This window comes from Myxine glutinosa, chromosome 5 (genome assembly GCF_964187855.1).
Source record: "Myxine glutinosa chromosome 5, kmMyxGlut1.1, whole genome shotgun sequence".
Lineage (NCBI taxonomy): Eukaryota > Metazoa > Chordata > Myxini > Myxiniformes > Myxinidae > Myxine > Myxine glutinosa.
The window spans coordinates 149,287,155-149,309,085 of NC_136265.1; the positions used below are offsets into that span (position 1 = coordinate 149,287,155).

General features: G+C 44.0%; 3 protein-coding genes across 6 annotated transcripts in view; 2 read left to right on the top strand and 1 right to left on the bottom strand.

Moving 5' to 3' along the window:
• EPHX1 (epoxide hydrolase 1) overlaps positions 1-11,774 on the bottom strand; it is a 55,241-nt gene extending 43,467 nt beyond the window's left edge. For 2 of the 4 annotated variants that reach the window (XR_013623593.1, XM_068115968.2), the window contains exons 1-3: positions 11,658-11,774; positions 11,257-11,553; positions 400-580 (exon numbers count right to left, since the gene is read on the bottom strand). Coding sequence is in view for 2 of the 4 variants with exons in the window: in XM_068115968.2 (XP_067972069.2) it covers positions 400-580; positions 11,257-11,448 (373 nt within the window). In the remaining 2 variants the exon portion in view is untranslated. The remainder of the gene's footprint in view (positions 1-399; positions 581-11,256; positions 11,554-11,657) is intronic. The other 2 variants (XR_013623594.1, XM_068115969.2) reach the window with 1 other exon arrangement.
• LOC144892065 (uncharacterized) lies at positions 7,774-9,026 on the top strand. Its single transcript, XM_078777230.1, has 2 exons — positions 7,774-7,906; positions 8,045-9,026. Exons 1-2 carry the CDS (start codon positions 7,784-7,786, stop codon positions 8,891-8,893), a joined length of 972 nt encoding a protein of 323 aa, XP_078633356.1. The 5' UTR covers positions 7,774-7,783; the 3' UTR covers positions 8,894-9,026.
• Positions 11,775-19,777: 8,003 nt separating the features above from the next.
• Positions 19,778-21,931, top strand: part of CAMKMT (calmodulin-lysine N-methyltransferase) — a 47,126-nt gene continuing 44,972 nt past the window's right edge. Inside the window, exons 1-2 of the mRNA XM_068115973.2 lie at positions 19,778-20,171; positions 20,298-20,458. Of these exons, the coding sequence (XP_067972074.1) occupies positions 20,094-20,171; positions 20,298-20,458 (239 nt within the window). The 5' untranslated portion in view covers positions 19,778-20,093. The remainder of the gene's footprint in view (positions 20,172-20,297; positions 20,459-21,931) is intronic.

Genomic DNA, 21,931 nt, shown 5'->3' on the forward strand with positions numbered 1-21,931 from the left:
CATCTAAGTGGAGAATTTGCGTCGGCCACGCATTCGGAACCCCCTCCCTCCACTTCTCCCATCCCCCGGAAGAGGGTGCTGGAGGATAGGGGCAAACCAAGTAACTGCAGCTTTTTGTTTTATGACCCTTAGCCCCCCTGACCAGTTTGGTTGAGATCGCATAAGTAACGACTGAATGCATTAGCCACAGACATACAGAGACACACAGACAGACAGACACCAAATTGCATATTTAGTATGATAAAAGGATGCAAAGTGAAAAAATAATCACTAACGATCCTCCAATTTTTTTTATATTTTTTTTTCCCTTTTTGTTTCATTGTTAAGATGAATAAATCTCCAGTTTGTGTCAACACAATCATTTCACCGACAGGACACACGGAAATGTAGATCTCACACCTTCAATCCTCGTTTTGAAGTGAGGGTATTTGTTAAGCTCTTCCACTTGCTTCTTCCAGTCATACTCATGTCTCCAGTAATGAAGAACAGTCTTTAGAAAGGTCGTGTTGAAACCATAGTGAAAACGCGAGTTCTCCAGTGGTTCTGATAAGCGGGTTCGGTCCAAGCGTCCATGAAGATCCTTGGGTTACAGGGTGCGGAGAGAAAGTATCGAGACGTCCATAGGAATCCTTGACAAAGACACGGAACTTATGAATAGCTCATTGTATGAAGTTGAAATGATGTTCAGATGGCTGGTGAATCAATCCTTCTTCCCACTCTCCCCCAACCCATCCTCCACCATTTTACACAAACACCACCTTGGTGTGCTCTTCAATTTTAGTATTCAGTGTGTGGTATAAATGTACAAGTGAGTCTATGGATAGAGGTACAGCTGAAGTTAGACGGGCAGAATTGTCTTGTCTGTCTCATTTTATTGTATTATTGTGTGCTCAGGGGGAGGAGGGTGGTTGGGAGCTAGTGGATGGTGGGTGGGGGGGAGTGAGGGGTAAGGAAGTCATGACCATGCACTAAAATGGCAACACCCAAAACCAGCTTGGGCCTAAATTCCGAGTGTTTGGAATGTGTTCAGTTACCAAGAAGCTATCTAAAGCACTTACCAAGCCAGCGCCATTACTTATCAACTTTCGAAGGGAGTGCTTGCTTGAGTGCTTAAGCCACTTGGCAAGTGCTCTACAAGAAGCTTGGCAACAGAACACACACCTGGACTCGTGACACAATGTTGGCGATAGAAAAACCTGTCTTTCCAATTTACACGAGACCAAAATAACAAGATTATCTTAAGCATATCCTTAACTAAACAAATGCACAGAAGCACAGTTCACCAAAATTTGTGAGCACAATGTCCAAATTATGAAGCCGGGGCAGCAGTCTCAGTGCGTCATCAATATCGAGACGTTGCACTGGTTGCAGTGAGCACGTGGTGATAGACTTGATGGCAGTTGCAACGAAAAACGAAAGCAAATTGTGAACAAGGTGACAAGGTAGTAGGTGAAATAGAGCTAAGTTTTGTGTCGGGTAGTGAGGCAAAGAAACTACCTTTTTGGCATTATTGTGCATGATGTACTAGCTTGGAACTAGACCAAGTCAGGGCCCTGAGGGATATTTTGGTTCAAATTCTTCCAAAAGCATCAAATTTGGCGCAGATGTTGCCCATGCCATACTCTTTCGATTTTTGACGGGCGCCAAGGGCGGTATGATCCGGGCACCATACCGGTCCATCCCGCCATGTCACCTGACCTATGACGTCATAATTAGGATATGCATCCAATCACATGGCATACTATAAGTGGTCAAAGTTCAAAATGAATCGATCGAAAAATGAAGGCAGGGATCCATTTTTAAGGTTTCATAAAATCCAATATGGCCGCCAGGTCACATGACCTATGACGTCATATTTATGACATGTATACAATCATGTATACATGAACCCGGATCATGATCGCACAAAAATTAAACACAAGGATATGGCATACAGTTCATAAAACATCAAAATCCGTACCTTTGTAATTAGACTGATGAACTGCATATGCCTGAAAATTAGGAAATAGACATGTAAATATTTCCTCTAATTGTCAAAAATAAGGTCAGAGTTCGATTACCAAACCCAGAAACATAAAATGGTGAACCTCGCGTAAATCTTGACAAAAAACTCAAAAACCGACATGTTTGACTCAAAAATGACCTTTAAGATGACCTTGAGGGTTGACCTTGACCTCGAATCATCAAAATAACATCATAATTGGATTCCTCGACCTCGAAAACCCCTGAAAAGTGGTATCACACATGATTCCAATCGGCCAACCCGTGGCGGCCATTTAGTATTTCGCCAATATGGGGCCCCCCGGGGGGGGGGGGCGCCCGTCTTGGCGCCCGTCAAAAATCGAAAGAGTATGGCATGGGCAACATCTGGGCCAAATTTGGTGCTTTTGGAAGAATTTGAACCAAACGGCCCCAAAATATCCCTAAGGGCCCTGACTAACCAGCACTCGGTAAAGCGCAAACCTCCACCAGGCTATATTACATTTTGTATCCCACTGATAGGCCGGATCTGGATTCGAACCTGAACCAAAATCGAATCGGCTTGTTCTTGTAACTTAACCAACTCATCCACCTCGTTTTGTCTTAATCCACCCACAACTTTTTGAAATATCATGCTATACCGGTACCGTATATAGTTTTTGGCCTATCTCTCAAATATGAAGAATCACTTCATAAATTCTCGTATCCAGATCTGGATCTTCACCAAAATAGAACAAACTCGTCCTTGTTACATACCCAACCTGTCCACAAAGTTTTGTCCGAATCTGTCCATAACCTTTTGAGACATTGTGCTATATATCTGTTTTAGCTCCATCACTCAAAGGTGAAGAATCACTTATAAGAAAGAATTAAAAACAAAAACTCTTGTATCCAGTTCCGGATTCAGATCTTCACTAAAATCGAATGGATTAATCCTTGTTTAATCCCGATTAATTGATTAATTAATTAATCATTATTTCATTATTTATTTATTCATTATTTTGAATACATTTCTGAAATGAAATTCTGAAATTTGAAAAAAAAAAAAAAAATTAAATCTGAAATTTCTGAAATAAATTCATTCTTTATTTATTTCATTATTCATTATTTCATTTCATTATTTCATTCATCATCATTCATTGGACATCCACATTAATCTTGATTAATCCTTGATTAATCCAACCTGTCCACCAACTTTTGTCTGAATCCATCCATAACTTTTTGAGATATCCTGCTCATAGACAGACAGACAGACAAACAGGGGTGAAAACATAACCCCCATCCACGTTCAGTGGCGGAGGTAATTATGGTGATGGCCTGGACATGGAGAATGTCCTCGCTGTGGTCAGTCACAAGTGAAACCGATAGTTCGACAGGAATGCGAGAAGCTTTGTCGGAAGGGCATTCCCCAACCAAGGATGCTCCAGACAGCGGAGTTGGGACGTCGTGGCTCCAAAGAAAAGTGCTCGTTTCAAACGGGGGGAATCACCCCAAGTGTAACAGCAAAGTGATCACGGCAACATCACCAACATCTCTCTCCTCGATCTGCTCTCAACACCCTCTTTCCAAAGAGAAAATCCCCCCAAAGCAGGACACACCACGAGTGCCCGAACTGTCTCCTTCTTCTGCTCCATCTGCTTTTCCAACGCCATGGTCATCTTGCTCCTGTGACTCTCGGTCTTCCCATCGAAATTCCCTCGCTTGTCCAACTGTTGCCCCCACTATCAATTTGTTGTCCTTTTACCCATCATCACCTCTCTCTTCCATGAGCCTTGATCCTGTATCGAGGGGGAAAGTGCAGGCTCCTCCTTTGTGAACGCTGTGTGCACGAGATACGTGTTATCGGTAAACTCCTGGCGTCGGTTTCATTCCTTGAGTAAACAAGGACTGAAGTCCACACATGGTTGGCATGCTCACCAGGCCAAAGGGGGCAAAGGTTCAATTGGAGAAGTCAAAAATTTTTTTCCAAAAAAGTTGTCTGTTTATTATTTACGTATCAGGGAAGGTATGGGGGGTTTGAACCAAGATAAGGGAGAATGATTTGGAAAGGGAAAGGGCTGCCAGGATACTGCAGATGTCTGGCCCTTGCCTTTCACCTGTCTAGACTGGGTTTGAATGTCGACACAGCTATAAACTGTCACCCTGGAGTTTCGCGTTAGTTGGTGCACTTTAAAGATAACCATGGTATCCTACGAAGAGGAGGCAAGTTATCACTGGCACCCTGAACATATTCCTCCCCGAATCACCTTCATTTGAACTCTTGGCTCGGTTGAGACGGCATATGCCAGCTAGCTGTGCTCCACCAACTTTGCGCAAGGGGTGAGGTCACTGCCCTGCATAGGTTATAGCTGGAATTTGTGCAGGATGCCGGCGATAGCTCGCCTACTCTTTGCGAAGGACATCGTGGGATCTTTCACGTCCACCAAGGAATGCTGGCAGAGGGGACGCCAGTTTAACGTACGTCCGAGGGCCCGCATCCACATCGATGAATCGCCCTGTCTGTTAAATATCAGGATGACAATCTGTATCTGGGTCGGGATTCAAACCCTGGCAAGACAACTTCGAGGTGAATGTGCGTAACTCCAGGCTATCCCACTATAGTCTAGTAGGAAGACTAGGTCCCCCTGCACCCCCCGGAGATATACTTCTAATCAGTGTTTCTTGATTGGAAAGAATGTGTAGAAAATGACTAGCTATGGCCCCAAGCTGAAAAAATGTCCCACATACCATTTTTATGCAAATTACTGCTGCCATTATCAAAAAAACGATTTTTGACATATCTCAGCCAATATTGCAGATAATTGAAAAATGAAGGTGTCTAGACCCATGTTTTGAAGGGCATAGATCATGATAGAACTATTCATAACATGATTACATGTGTCTATGGTATACTAGTATGCATATTAATGCTGTAATTACAAAATAATCAGTTTTACAAATGATAAGGATACGTTAATACTGCAGATAACTTAACATGGTACATAAGGGGTCTAAACCCAGGTATTTTCAAGGTTAAATGTCAACAAGATGCTCCTGAGTCTTGCATAGGGGCGGGACATTGGCAGTAACATTGGTACCACTCAACTTTTCTTCCCACCATTGACTTTGTATTGCGAGAGATTTTCACTTGCTTATTTAAAGGTTTCTCACCCAGCCCACGTAAAATCTACCAACTCCTGCTGTTAACTCCCAAACATATTTTTTTATGTTATCCAATCACAGTGCAGAAATGACAGACTAGAGATCCAAATTAGTGCTGCTATAGCTGCCATTTTACATTTCCATCCATGTAACATGCGCGCTCGCGCGCTCGTATCAATTGGTAATGTCGCGCGCTCGTATCAATTGGTAACGTTGATGTTATTGAATACCTCAGTTGAAAGTTCAGTCTTCCATTCCATCTGTGTGTTGTTCTTGGTATTCATCCTCCAATCTAGCCAGGTAAGATGCTAACTATAATGTTACTCACACTCTTGACTTCAGTTTCTGCATGAAATCATAAACAGGCAGAATAACAGCTGAGCCAGCTAGCACCATGTTAGCTAACGTTAAAGCTAGCCTCATCTATGTACAGTATGTTCCTAATGTCGGTGTAACTTAAACTTTTGTTAATGCCAAACATGAGACATATCTGTTGACTTCTGTATATGAATTGAACCAGAAAGAGGCACGACAGCTGAGCTAGCTACAGTAACTTAGCACAATGTTTCATTGGCCTAGATAGCTAACGTTAGTGTGGAAGAATTTAGATGTTTTAGCTATTAGCACTTTTGATGCCACTAAACATGGTTTAGTCAGCTAAAAAGTACCCTAGTGTAGAACATGACTCAGAACCTCTGTTACCTCACTGAAAACTCAGAGCCTCCTTTCACAGGCACTTTTAACATCATTCGTGATTTCTTATTTGTCATTTAACAGTGATGGTAGACATCGACAGCAAGCATGCCCAAAAGAAAACGGAGTGTAGAACCTGCAGCCCAAAGCTCTCCTCCTACATGCATCCTTCATGTACCATCCATGTCTGATCATGGGGATTTCACGCCCCTCCGTAAAATTAAAGGATCTGCTTCAGAAAAACTGCAACTGCTTCAAAAGATCCGGGATAGACGTCTCAACCAACCGCATGACTCCCCATGTCGTATGCAATCAGTATGTGATCAGATCCCGGCAACTCTTCCTGATGACCTAGAAAGAGTAGGATATCACAGCAAGTGTTATAAGCACTTTGTCCGCCACTTTCATCGTCTGGGAGATGATACAGAACCAGGGCCATCAACCTCATCATGGCATCACTCTCCTCGTAAACCAGGAGGTTCTGCTGAACCCATCTTCCCGCCAGAGTGTATATTTTGTGAGAAAGTTGAGACCAAAGATGCTCATCGCAATACTGAGAGGCCTACAACCTTCCCATCCTTTAAAAACAAAGAAAATGCATGGGAGCAAATCGAAACACGGGCTGAGAAAATGGGTCTCTATCGACTCCATCGAAAGGTGAAAAACAAAGACCTCTTTGCATGTGAGGCCAAACACCATCCGTCATGTTTTAAAGCTTTCCGCACAGCATTCTACAACTATGAGCGTGCGATTCACAGAGCCGAAGCACCAAAGGAGCAGGCTTGCATGTCAGCCGCCCATGAAAAGGCATTCAACTCAGTACTGGAACACATTCAAACCCAGGTCATCCAGCAGAATAAAGTTCTACAGCTTTCTTCCTTGCGCTTGCTCTATGTCGAGGAACTGAAACTGAATGGATATGAGAACTCAAATTATCGGTCAGAGAAACTACTGAAACGCCTACAGAATGACCCAATCAAGGAGCATATCCACTTCACGAAGGTTGATCATGACAAATGTGATGTCATTTCTTTCTGGCTTGTGCACAGCTCAAACATAACAGTTTCCAATGCTCTCGCACGAGCATTCACACTCGGAAGCACAAACAAGAACCAAAATGTTGCCCTCCAACTTCGCCAGGGTATTCTACAGGCTTTCAGAGAGTGTAAAGACCAACCATGGCCACCAACAGCTGAAGACATGGAGCTCAATCCTGAAGACATCCTACCTCCAGACCTTGTCCGCTTTCTCAGCGTGCTAATGACTGGCAAGGAGGGCATCGAGACAGAAAAGGTGAAGCGTCTGGTCTTCTCCATTGGACAAGATCTGTGCCGTGCAGTGTCAGATGGAAAATGGAAGTTACCAAAGCACATTCTCCTCTGTGTGACTGTAAGGCACCTGTTCCGAAGCAAACAGCTCACCACAATACTACACAGGCTTGGACACTCTGAGAGCTACGATTTCGCCTTGGAGTTGGAAACTGCTCTCGCCAAGGTCCTGGATGAAGTCTCAACTTATCGTACACCACAAATTGTGACAGGAGAGGGCAACCTTGTATTCCACTGTGAGTGGGACAACTTGAATAAAACCACTACCAGTGTGCACGGCAGCAACATTGTAAACAGTGCTGGAGGAATCATGGTGCAGGAGGTCAAGCCCGGGTTCGAGAGCAGCAAGGACCGAATGCTACCTACCATCAATAGGTCACAACAGCGTAGCCTGAAGGTCGACACACCAAAAACTCTCCCACCCTTGCACTTTACTCGCGTTGGCCCGAAGTTCCCTGAAGGCTCATCATTCACACCGCCAGCAGAGAATGACACAGTCTATGCCACTACGATGCAAGAGTACTACATCTGGCTCTTCATCAGATACATCGGAAGCTGTGGCCTGCAGCCTGTGCCTGGGCTAGGGGGTTTCACCTCTGCAACAACCTCTGTTCCTTGCAAATGACGACAACAAAAAGCAGATGTGCCAGCTTCTTCTGAAAGTGTGGAGTGGACAAGAGGCAGCTACCAGGCTGGAGAGAACAGAGATGGCTGTGCTGATCGTGGAGGGGAAGGCCCACCAACTTGCCTCAACGAATGGCAAGGTAAAATTGAAAGCCCTTCGTGAATGGCGATTCAATTTGTAATTTTTCCTGAAAAAAAGGTGATTACCTGTGATGTTTGTCTAGATCTGAAACTGGCAGTGACTGGTGATTGAAATGCGGTGCCTTTTTGTGTTTCAGGTCGAGGTACGTGAACTCCCCACGATCTACAGCAACCAGGAAGAGACTGATACCAGGGTGGTTCTGTACCTCCATCATGCTGCTACCATCGGATACAAGAACGCTGTAGTCAGAACACCGGACACAGACATCCTCCTGATCCTGCTCCACCATGCCCACAACATCAAGCTGACGGTGTACCTGGATACAGGGTCAGGGAAGCATCGCCAACTTGTCAACGTCTCTGAGCTGGCAGAATCCCTGGGAGAGGACTACTGTGCCACTCTCCTGGGGTACTATGTGTTCAGCGGAGAAGACTGCACCAGTGCCTTCAAAGGGAAGGGAAAAGTCGGGCCCTTGAAAAAGCTGGAGAAGAATCCCAGGTTTCACAGGGCATTCGGTGAACTGGGTGACAACTGGGATGCCAACCCTGAGGTGGAGAGGCAGTTAGAAAAATTCACCTGTGTGATGTACGGCCAGAGTCGCGAGTCATCAGTGGACATTGTCCGTGCCAAGCTGCTACGAAAAATGGTGGGAGAGGACAAGACCCTCACATCCAAGTCCAAGGTTGATCTGGCTCGCCTTCCTCCATGCCAGTCTGCCCTGAAGCCGCACATCCAGCGTGTGAACCACCGCGTAGCATTGTACAAAAGAGCCGATCAACCTATCATCGAAAAGCCAAAACCTTATGAGGAGCAAGGATGGATAAGGACTGATGAAGGACTGTTGAAACCAATGTGGTCCAGTGGTCCCATCCTACCAACCTCACTGGTGGATCTTCTGAACACAGGAGAGCACGAAGAGGAGGAGGAAGAGGAAGGAGAAGAAGAGTTTGACTCTGACGATTTCGATGAAAATGATGATGACTGACTCAGTGTAGAATCACTAATGCTAATGATGTTTATCTAAAACAAGCAAGAGAAGAGTGGTCACATTGAGTGCTAGGACTATTTTGACAGTTGTAATATTTAGAAAAATAAAACTTTGTGTTAACGTCTGTGTAGACGGACCTTAATATGAGTCTATTATTTCGTAAAACTGTGATTATTTTGTAAATAAAGCACTAATTAGCATACTAGTATACCATAGACACATGTAATCATGTTATGAATAGTTCTATCATGATCTATGCCCTTCAAAACATGGGTCTAGACACCTTCATTTTTCAATTATCTGCAATATTGGCTGAGATATGTCAAAAATCGTTTTTTTGATAATGGCAGCAGTAATTTGCATAAAAATGGTATGTGGGACATTTTTTCAGCTTGGGGCCATAGCTAGTCATTTTCTACACATTTTTTCCAATCTAGAAACACTGATTAGAAGTATATCTCCGGGGGGTGCAGGGGGACCTAGTCTTCCTACTAGACTACTAGGACTAGCTGTCAGGCCTCACATCTGGTTCGTTAAAAACTTGGGACAAAACACATCCAGATCAACCAAGTGGTGGGACTAATTTGGGGCGTTAAAGTAAGAATTAAGTAGTAGTGTCGCTGTAAATATGGGATTTAGTAGTAGAGATTTGAAGGATTTCGTAGTAGAGATAAATATGGGATTTTGTAGGAGAGATAAATATGGGATTTTGTAGGAGAGATCAATACGGGATTTAGTTGGAGAGTTAAGGGATTTAGTAGTAGAGTTAAATATGGGATTTTGTAGGAGAGATAAATATGGGATTTTGTAGGAGAGATCAATACGGGATTTAGTTGGAGAGTTAAGGGATTTAGTAGTAGAGTTAAATATGGGATTTTGTAGGAGAGATCAAATTTTTTTTTTGTATACAGGATCGAGGCTCGTGAAAGAGCTAACATTTATCACACAAAAAAAAGCAAACAGACACACAAAACATAAAATAAGGGTAGAGGTAGACAAGATGGGGAGAGAAGGGGAAGTACACAAACACAACATTTGAGAGCAGGGACATCGGGAGATCTGTGGGAGGGCTTGGGGGGAGGAGGCGTGGGAAGGGGAGGGGTGGGAGAAGTATAAAACACAAGGACACTGCAAGGACTTCCAGGAAGGAAGTTGGTATTTCAAAAAAGTGAATAAAGTGAAAAAGGTGAAAAAAGGAAATAAGTTAAAGGAATTCAGTAGTACACATAAATTTGGGATTTAGTAGGAGAGAGTTAAGGGATTTAGTCGTTGAGATTGAAATATGAGATTTTGTAGGAAAGCGTTAAGGGATTTATTTAGTAGTAGAGATAAATATGGGATTTAGTAGGAAAGAGTTAAGGGATTTAGTAGTGGAGATAAATATGGGATTTAGTAGGAAAGAGTTAAGGGATTTAGTAGTAAATATAAATATGGGATTTAGTAGGAAAGAGTTAAGGGATTTATTTAGTAGTAGAGATAAATATGGGATTTAGTAGGAAAGAGATAAGGGATTTATTTAGTAGTAGAGATAAATATGGGATTTAGTAGGAAAGAGATAAGGGATTTATTTAGTAGTAGAGATAAATATGGGATTTAGTAGGAAAGAGTTAAGGGATTTATTTAGTAGTAGAGATAAATATGGGATTTAGTAGGAAAGAGTTAAGGGATTTAGTAGTAAAGATAAATATGGGATTTAGTAGGAAAGAGTTAAGGGATTTATTTAGTAGTAGAGATAAATATGGGATTTAGTAGGAAAGAGTTAAGGGATTTAGTAGTGGAGATAAATATGGGATTTAGTAGGAAACAGTTAACGGATTTATTTAGTAGTAGAGATAAATATGGGATTTAGTAGGAAAGAGTTAAGGGATTTAGTAGTAAAGATAAATATGGGATTTAGTAGGAAAGAGTTAACGGATTTATTGAGTAGTCGCCGATATATATTTATGGGATTTAGTAGGAAAGAGTTAAAGGATTCAGTAGTTGTACATATGGGATTTGAAGTTGTTTGTGTTCGGTCCGAGCCGCCTGACTCCATGAGCCGTCAGATTACGTGAGAACACGAAACCGCTGCTCAGGTAAAGGGCGAGATACCTGCCTTGTACAGGACACACTGAAGTGCGGTCGTTCAGCCTCACCTCTCCAGGGCCCTACCACAACCACAACCACAACCACAATGCTATATTTGGTAACAGACTCATTAATATGATTATTCATGGTGAAGTTGTTGGTATCCCTCTATAAACCGGTTTCCTCGATTAAGTAAATATTTTCTTCACTTTCTACAGGTGTTCATTGTACAATACCGACAAACACTGACAACGAGGCGCACGTGTTACAGCATTATACCTGCCACGAATTACCTGGAGGACGTTGGGGTCAAATGTCACTGTAAAAGGTCGGATCGTTTCATCCTCCGGGAAGGCTTTAGCTGCCTGAGTCCACCAGCCATCCCCGATGGGTAGTGTCGCGGTTTGAGCGGTGCTTCGCCCATAGAGCCGCACCACAACCACGACCACCAGCACGGCCACGAGCAAACTCAACAACAGACACATAGCGCCTGTCTCTTCTTTTCCTTCTACCTCCTCTTCTTCTTCCTAGAGAGAAAAATCCTTCATTCTGCTTGACGTGGTTGTGTAACAGAAGATGGCGCTGCGCAACTGGGAATTACACGAAAAGCAATTTTATTAAATATGCGAAATCTGTTTTATCTCAAAATTAGACCTTGCATTCTATATATATATATATATATATATGTTCTTACCTTGTAGTAAGTTCAGGAATCTCCTTCAATCAAGTGGTTTATTAAAGACGATACCAAGCTCTCACAGAGCACACGGCCATCATGACGAGCCGCCAGCAACCACTGAAGCCACGCCCCCAGACGTCACTACGCAGTACGTAGTACCAATCACAACATCTCCCTTTCATTGAAATTATTATGTTTGTATGCAACAAAACACTACTAAACTAAATCAAAATAATAAACACAATCAGACACAACTTGAACCACACATAGATGGGATCTGGGGTTACTGTTATAACTCTTAACCAAAATGTAATTACTGCTCAGTATGATTAGCTAAAACAGAGAAAACAGAATCATTCCAATCAACGCATTGTCTCTGCACCAATATTACAAGGGCTGATTTCTGATGGTCGTTATTCACCATCACAGTATCTCAATGGTTTTCGAATCACACGGCCTGATCTGGTCGAGTACGGAGAGTTGTCCGGCCTTGTTGTCTCAGCACTCTCGTCATCCTTGGAGCTGGAGCAGCCGTTAGTTTCCATTGCTGAAGCGTCGTTGTTGAAATGTACGTGTCGAGCAGTTGGTAGACTTTGATGTGTTGGTTGGGTCGGTTCGTCCTTCCACTTGGCGCCACAATCGGGTGGATGAAGTTCACGCAAGTGTGCCCTGGTTCTTCGAAGACGCGTCCCGTTAGGCGTCTACTATATACGAGCGGGGTTCATTACAGCGAGCCACAACTTTCCCGGGGTACTATTGGTGCGTGTCCTTGTTCAGAATCCGAATCCGATGTCCAATAGCCAATTCAGGTAATTGCGGCCCAGCCGTTCTGTTGTATTGCTTCGCCATCCGGTCTCCACGTTCCTTCAATCGTTCCTGAATTTCCTGATGCCTTTGTTGTGTAGGAACCAACAGACGACTTGGTAGGTTGGTGCGTATGGGCCGGTTGAACAGCATTTCGCTTGGACTTGGGAGGTGGGAATCTGCAGGTGTGCACCTCAGGTGTTGTAGTGCAATATCTATGTCACTCCCTGATCTAATACACTTTTTGATCATGTTCTTCACTGTTTGAACTTGTCTCTCAACCAATCCATTACTGCGTGGATACCTCGGCGATGTTGTCGTGTTTTACATTCCATTTGGTACACATATCACGGTACGGCTTACCCACATATTGAGGTCCATTGTCCGATATGATCTCCAGAGGTGGGCCGAACATACTGAAACATTCAGATGTGGCGTTGGCTACTGCACTGCTCGTCGTGTATTCCATTCTCTTCACAACTGGGTACTTGGTGTAATAATCCGTCACCAAGAGGTAGGTCTGCCCGTGTAGCTCACACATATCACTGGCTGCCTTTGTCCATGGTACCGCTGGTATCTCATGAGCTATCATAGCCTCATGCCTTTGTTCTGGTTGGTTCTCTTGACATGCCTTACATGTTCTGACAGCTCTCTCAATGTCCAGATATACTTGGCCAGTAAACACATTCGCGTGCTGGACGTTTTGTCTTTTCGATCCCCACGTGCGCCTCATGGAGCTGGTCGAGGATATCCTCCCGTAGCTGCTCTGGAATTAGTACCTGTCGACCTTTGAAGAGAACACCGTCACAAATACCAATTTCATCACGGTATGGCCAGTACGGACATAGGTCCACAGGCAGCTCTGTAATCCGAGCAGGCCACCCTCGATGAACAACCTGTTGCAATGCTCGAAAGGTTCTATCAGCCTTTCCACACTCTCCGAGTTGGTCCTGTTTCCTTGAGCTGAAATCAATGAGGTCAAAGCGATGATGATCATCCACATCATCAAGCTCAATACCATCGACACGTGTGTCCAACTGCAGTTCCTGATTGTTCTCTGGGTTCGGTAGCCTCGACAGCGTGTCTGATAGCATCATCTCACGGCCGGCCTTATACTCCAGATCAAAATCGTAACCTTGGATTTTCACAAGAAGGCGCTGAAGCCGTGGAGGGGCGCTTGTAAGCGGTTTGCTGATGATCATGACCAATGGTTTGTGGTCTGTGTATACCTTGAAGCGTTTCCCAAACACATAAGTATGGAACTTCTGTATGCCAACAATAAGGGCCAGGGTTTCTCGTTCAATGCTTGAATATGCAGACTGAGTGGGTGTCAGAGTACGTGACGCAAAAGCAACAGGCTTGTCATTCTGCAAAAGGCATGTACCCAGTCCCTTCTGTGACGCATCTACTTCCAAAACTGTCTCCTTGTCATGATGATAGTATGTTAGACAGGCGTCTGCATCAACACTCTGTTTCAGTTGCTCAAATGCAAACTGATGGTCTTCCTGCCACATGAATGGCACTCCATTCTTCAGTAAATCTCAGAGGGGTGCCACTTTATCCGCAAAGTGGGGAATATGTGGTGACAGATAGTTCATCAGTTCAATGAATCGGCTCAAGTCTTCCTTATCCTGCGGTGACGGCATCTTCTGGATGTCGCAGATCTTCCCAGGATCCGGTGAGATTCCTTGTTTGCTGTAGATCGAGCCAAAGAAGTTGATACGGTCGGTCTTGATGATACATTTCAAAGAGTTGAAAACCAGACCCTCTTTTTGTGCTACTTTCATCAGGTTCAGAAGATTACGATCATGCTCCTCTTCAGTTCGTCCTGATACTGCCACATCATCAGAGATACCAATACAGCCTGGTGCTTGCTCGAGTATGCGGTCCATGGCTTGCTGGAACAGATCCTGGCTGACACATAACCCAAAAGGCAATCTCTTGAAGCACCAGCACCCAAAAGGTGTGCAGAATGTGGTCAAATCCTGGCTTTCCTCATCCAGATGCACAGCCCAATAACCAGCCCGAGCATCTAATTTGGAGAATATTGTGGCGTCAGCAAATTCTGGGTTCAGCTCGTCTAATGTCGGTATTTTATGTGGACACCTCTTCAGCCAAGAGTTCAGGCGTTTCGGATCGAGACATACTCTTAAGCTCCCATCTTTCTTTACACTATTACAGATGGAAGAGCACCAATCCGTATGATAGTCCACTTTCCTGATGATACCCTGTTTTCCATTTTCATTAGTTCCTCCTTCAACTTCCCTTTGATGTGAACACTACACTTCCTTGGTGCGTCAATCGATGCCTTTGCATCAGGCTTTAGATGAAGCCTCACTTTTCCTTTAAAATTCCCAAATGCAGTCAAACCTGTCCAGGAACAGCCTTTTCAAATCATCCACGGAATTCACCTTGTAGGCCTGTTCTTCATGGCGCATTGGTTTAGGAATCCTTGATGCTGGAGGTGCAGCCTTCAGCAATGTCCTCCGTTGCCCAGCAATGCTGTTTATGGTGACGATGTTGAGCCGTTCACACGCTGGTAGTCCAAGTACTGCAGGTTCAGGTACTTCACCCACATATAACCTGTACTTGAACCAATCTGAGTCTTTATATCGACACAAGAGCTTGAGGATTCCATGACACTTGATCTCACTGCCATTGTAAGCAGTGAGCTTGGTCCCACCAAGTGGAGTCAGTTTTGACATCCATTTGTTTCCATACATGTCCTTCACAATACGTGTTGGCAAAGTATTCCCTGACGCACCTGTATCCACTTTCAACTGCAATTTGTATACACCTTTCATGTCAGGGCATACAATGTTCAACAATGTGTACACTTCATCCCTCGTCTCCTTCATACACAGTGCGGATACCCTGATCCGTGAAACGGCTTGGTGTGTTCATATGCGTCAGTGTAACTTTCGTAACTGTCTTTATCGCCTTCAGTACAATACCCCGACACTTCATTCACCGAGGTCCCATTATTGTTACTTCCCCGAAGCATACCTCTCAACTTGCTTCTGATGACTCGACGGCCTCTTCCACCCATTCCACCCATCCATCAGCATATCTCGTGCTTCGTTTGGGATTTTCACAACAACGGGCCCAGTGTCCCAGTTCACCACAATACTTACAATAATCATTGTATGCTGGGCAGTTCCGTGGTGGATGTGATAGTACACACTTTTTGCACTTTTGTCGATGTGTCATGGCATTCACAGACGATGAAAGCCCTTCCATCTTCTGGATGGCCTGCTTTCCGATTACCATTGCTTCGTACTTGCGTCCCTCACTTAAAACCAGGTCCATGTCGTACCCGACCTCCTGGTCGAGCAGATGCTTTTGAAAATCATCATGTGGGGTGCTCGCAACAATCAACTCTATAATCCGTTCCGAGAGTTCTGCTTCGGAGAAATTGCACAACCTTCCCTTCCGTCGGCATCGGTTGACGAAATCATCAATGGACTCTCCTTCTTGCTGCCGGAATGTCATCATTTCCAGCTGGTGAATCCGAAAGTTTACATGAATGTCCAACTGATCCTCGAATAATTTATATAATTTATCCGGATCCTTTTTATCATCCTCACTCAGTCGATGCATTGATCCGCCTCAGTCCTTCGTCTCCCACAGCAATCTGGATCTTGATGGCCTGTCTGGCTTTAGTATCGATGCGCTCGTCCGACAGTACCAAGTTCATTCGTTGCTTGAATAACTTGAAGGTCTCCGCCAGCTCCGAGCTGGACCAGTCCATTGTCGGGAACTTCGCCATGTTGAAAAAAACACGGAACGTGCCGCCGTGGTAATCCGCAAAGAAAAACAAGACCAAACGTCAAACTGCTTGTTGATCTTCACGATCCTGCGCTGCCACCATGTAGTAAGTTCAGGAATCTCCTTCAATTCAAGTGGTTTATTAAAGACGATACCAAGCTCTCACAGAGCACACGACCATCATGACGAGCCGCCATTAACCACTGAAGCCACGCCCCCAGACGTCACTACGCAGTACGTAGTACCAATCACAACAGAGGTGTTAGCCGCTTTACATGGCTCATGGTGGAAATAGCGCCACCTAGAGGTGTTATCCGGTATTACATGCCTCGTATTACAAAAAAAGTATTACAAAAAAATATATTTCATGCCCACTAAGTATTGTTCAATTTTGGTCACCACATGTCCACACCTGAGGAGTGAGGAAGGACATACAGCTGCCATAGAGAGGGTTCAGCGTAGGGCTACTACTGTATGTATATGGATCCCAACGCTATGCTATGAGGAACGTTTGGAGGAGACAGCGCTTTATGCAATGTTCAGGTGGTGATTACGAGGAGAAATGATGGAGATATATTCAAGATTGGATGGAGGTCCTCAACACCAGACAATAAATCAGAGCCGTCTCCCTTGACATATCTCGTGCCTTCCACAGTTCCACACTGTCTGGCACCCAGCTCTGCTCACCAAACTCCCCTCTTATGGTATCCATGGAAATCTGCAATCATGGCTCACGGACTTCCTCTCCTGTCATAGTGAACATGTGGCTCCAAATTGAATTCTCTCATCTCTTCTTCCTGTTCTGGCTGGAGTTCCCCAAGGCAGTGTTCTGGGCCCTGTGATTTTTCTGGTCTTCATCAATGATCTCTCTGACCCTGGAAAATCCTCTCTATCTCTTTGCTGATGACTCCACTCTCTGCCGCTCCATTCCTCATCCCTCAGATCGGCAGTCTGCAGCCTCCTCACTCTCTGCAGACCTGGACAAAATCACAGACTGGGCAAACAAGTGGAACATGTCCTTCAACCCTGACAAATCTCACACTCTCACTTTGTCTCTCCGAAAATACCGTCTGAACAACCCTCCCATCTACTTTCTGAACAATCCTAAATCCTCCCCAAGAAGTTCCGTAACTCAAGCTTTTGGGTCTCACCATCTGCCATGATCTTTCCTGGGAAAACCACATTTCCAAGCTGGCCTCCAAAGCCCGTCGCCGACTGGGCATCCTCCGTCGTGCGAAGTCTTTTCTTGGCACACCTGAGCTTCTCATGCTCAATCTCCCACTCCATCCATTGCATGTTTATGTGTCTGTGCATGTTTTCATGTTTAATGTGTTAGCTCTTACACGAGCCTCGATTCTGTATAGAAAAAAATAAAAAAATTAAAATCATCCCTTCTCAAATAGCACACTCTCGACAAACTCACGTGGCCTCCACACGTCACTTTGCATACTTGTGCAATGCAACGACGCACATACAATGGAGGTATCAATGGTGGTGTATGTGTGTGTGTGTGTGTGTGTGTGTGTGTGTGGTTGTAGGTGTCGTATTTGTATGTGTTTGTGAGTGTGGTATTTGTGTGTGTTGCTTCTCACCACAAACAAGGCTTTCATTCACAATTTGATGGAATACTGCTCTCCCCTGTGGGCTGGTGCTCCTGCCTCAAAGGTGTGTGTTTGTGAGTGTTGTATTTGTGTGTGTGTGTTTTTGTGTGTTGTGCATGTGTGTGTGTGTGTGTGTGTGTGTTGCACTTGTGTGTGGTTGTGTGTGTTTGTGAGTGTGTTTGTGAGTGTGCTTGGTGTGTGTGTGTGTGTGTTTGTGTTGTATTTGTGTGTGGTGGTGTGTGTGTGGTTGTGGATGTCGTATTTGTGTTTGTGAGTGTTGTAATTGTGTGTGTGTGTGTGTGTGTGCGTGTGAGTGTTGTATGTGTGTGTGTGTGTCTGTGAGTGTTGTATGTGTGTGTGTGTGTGTTGTATATGTGTGTGTGTTTTTTGTACTCCTGTGTGTTGGTGTGTGTTGTATTTGTGTGTGTTGTACTTGTGTGTGTTATACTTGTGTGTGTTTGAGTGTGTGTGTGTGTGTGTGTGTGTGTGTGTGTGTGTGTGTGTGTGTGTGTGTGGTTGTGAACGTGTCTGTGTGTGTATGTTTTTGTTTGTGTGTGGGGCGGGGGGGGTTGTGAAAGTGTATGTGTGTGTGTGTGTGTGTGTGTGTGGGGGGGGGGGGTTGTGAATGTGTCTGTGTGTGTGCATGTGTGTGTGTGTGTGTGTGTGTGTGTGTGTGTGTTGCACTTGTGTGTGGTTGTGTGTGTTTGTGAGTGTGTTTGTGAGTGTGCTTGGTGTGTGTGTGTGTGTGTGTGTTTGTGTTGTATTTGTGTGTGGTGGTGTGTGTGTGGTTGTGGATGTCGTATTTGTGTTTGTGAGTGTTGTAATTGTGTGTGTGTGTGTGTGTGTGTGTGTGTGTGTGTGTGTGAGTGTTGTATGTGTGTGTGTGTGTGTCTGTGAGTGTTGTATGTGTGTGTGTGTGTGTTGTATATGTGTGTGTGTTTTTTGTACTCCTGTGTGTTGGTGTGTGTTGTATTTGTGTGTGTTGTACTTGTGTGTGTTGTACTTGTGTGTGTTTGTGTGTGTGTGTGTGTGTGTGTGTGTGTGTGTGTGTGTGTTGTGAACGTGTCTGTGTGTGTATGTTTTTGTTTGTGTGTGGGGCGGGGGGGGGGGGGGGGTTGTGAATGTGTATGTGTGTGTGTGTGTGTGTGGGGGGGGGGGGGGTCGTGAATGTGTCTGTGTGTGTGTGTGTGTGTGAGTGTGCAAGTTTATGGTTGTGAGTGTTTGTATGTGTTGGTGTGTATGTGTAGTTGTGGGTGTGTCGGTATGTGTTTGTGTGTGTCGTTGTGAATGTGTCTGTGTGTGTTTGTGTAAGTGTATGGTTTTGAATGTTTGTATGTGTTTGTCTGTATGTGTAGTTGTGAGTGTGTCTGTGTTTGTGTGTATGTGTAGTTGTGAATGTGTCTGTGTGTGTTTGTGTAAGTGTATGGTTGTGTGTTTGTATGTTTGTCACCATTTTTCTTAGAGATGGCCAAACGGATCTTCATCCAACTTTCAGAGGTTCATCAGTGAGTGCCAGAGTGTGAGTGCTCTTGGCAAAAAAAAAAAAACTACATGAAAGTTTTGAAAAACTCAATTACATTTTTTTTAAATCGATTTTATGCCTAAGCCTTTGTCGTTACGTCAAAGTTGATATTAAATGATCCCCAACCCCATTCCTTCGGCTTCGTGGGTGTGGGGAAGTGTTTTAGGCACCGACAAAAAATAGAATAAAAACCAAAATTAGATTTCTTCAAAATGCCACCAGGTTTAAACTGAGTAGGTAGTCCTGCTTGTAAATAATAAATAATATATACGTGATGATGTTTTAACGTGTATCATTCACCGCCCGAACGAGTCGTTTTACTTACAACTTATCCGACTTTCAACGTCCAATAAAACAAAGTTAAAACTGAATTATACATGTATATTTACACATGTGTAAAAGTAAAAAGCAACATTTAAATAATTCTGAGGAAATGTAGTAAACCGGAAGTGGATGGAAGTGCATTTCCGACATTGATTTTGCAATGTTTGACTTCAATAGTTACTTTCCTGTTTTGTTCTTTAATTTCATTTAACTCGATCTGCCTGTTTTTTGTTTTTAAATCTGGAAGGCGTTCTGTGAGTGCTGCTTTACGTTTATATTAAAGTAAAGTTTGTGTTGTAAGGTAGCCGACATTAGGAGAAATGTTTTCAAACAGATATTAACAAACAGCGTTTGTGGTGCCATCGCAGTAGCTATTTTAACGAGACGTCCAGGTTTACAGGGTTCTCAGGGTGTCGGTTCGAGCTCGTCGGCATGGAAACGGGGGACGCCGAAGACGTGTCTGCACGCGCGAGGATGCTCGCTGCTAAGCGCTGGAACATACTGAGGCTGGTAACGGTGTTTACATGTTAACCTCGTTTACCAATCGTGAGTTCATATTGTAATTGTGTGACAAATACCGAGACATGACCTAAACGCGGCACTGTTGCTCCTGCCCGGGTTGCACCCCTCGCCTAGGCTCTGCAACGTGGGAAGCTGCCCAAGTCCGGAGAGGAGTCCGCGTCTGTGCGGAGCTTCGCTGCCTTTGGCGTCTTCTGGGTGGTCCCTGCGGGCGAGCCGGGTGGACCGTGGTGGATGTATCGCAGCTCGCTCTGCGCTGAGGCTGCAGTGCTGGTCAAGTCAGTTTAAGCTGCCGGGAGCTTACTTCGTTGGCTGTCGTTTGCTGTAGTACATGGTACCTGGGACGAGGATAACACACTCGCTTTTGTTTGAGCCGTCTCGTCTGGGTTCGATTCCCGACCCGACCTTGAAATGTCACGTTGCTGCTTTGTGAGACGGAGCATCACAAAGTGTTCCGTCCTTCATAAGGACTTAAAGCTGGCTGTCTTGTCTGCCAGTATTAGTTACTAGTCGGTATTATAACGAGTACAAATTACTGCACAAGTCGTCTTCAATAGAACGTCACACCTACTCGGTGGATTCGTGAAAGGCTTGAGCCAAAAGCCTTCCTAAATCGACCAAAAAGAAGGTGGCAATAATTTGGGCCAGTTATCTAAATCAAAGGGAGACAAAGAACCCCTCCTTTATATAAGGGATAGTTTCTTTGTATGCAGCTTTAACATGGGGACTGAAAATAAGTTTCTCAGCTTCTACTGGACAAAAACGGCTGCAAATTTCAGAAGTGAATGCTTTGTACATCGAGGTAATATGTTCCAAATTTCAGCAACGTCCGTTTATGCATTTTCGAGTTCTATTTATAAAACACTCGAAATCACGTTGGTGTGTGTCCGTCTGCCCAAAATGTGTTGGCGCTCATATCTCAAGGGCTATACATTGAAACTAGCTGAAACTTGGAATATACATCGGCCAATAGGTCTAGTTAATGGCTTTTGAAACAAATTCCACCTAAGTGCTATAGTTAGGGCATTTTATAATTTATTTGAAAAATCTGTGAAAACATTGCTTACCAATAGCTTTCTTCACCAATGTGTTCATGTAGGTGTCTACAAACACCTCTCAATTTATTCCTTCCCAAATCCTTGGGGAAAAGTCAAAATTCAAAATGGCGTCAAAAATGGAAAAATTGTGGATAAAGTCATAGTTTGGCCAGAAATGTAATACTTAATATGGGGAAGAAACCACAAAAATATTGTTCTAGGACAATTGTGAACTCTTGCTAAGCATATTTGTATTATTATCTTGCTTTATATCCAAGATGGTGGCCAAAATGATGTCCAAAATGGCCGCTAAAATGTGAAAATTGTGGATAAAGTCATAGCTTGGCCAGAAATGTAATAATTATTATCTTGCTTCAATAATAGGTGTCGACTGAGACCTCTCAATTGATTCAGTATGGAAGGGGATGTAATAGCTGCACCTGGCCATGGCTTGAGGTGTTTCATCTGTGATGATCCTGGGACTGAGATGCAGAAGCTGTCAAAAGTCACCCAAAAAGGCCACTCACAGATGTTATCATATTCTGAGTGCGTGGACAATGCGGCGCTGATCAGGAGACTAAATGAGGACTGGAAAAACGGAGATGACCCCAAGTTGAGATAGTAAGGGCATATTATGAGATATTTCACAAATCTGTTAACTAAATTGTTACCAAAAAATTTCTTCACCAATATGTTTGTAAAGGTGTGTAATAA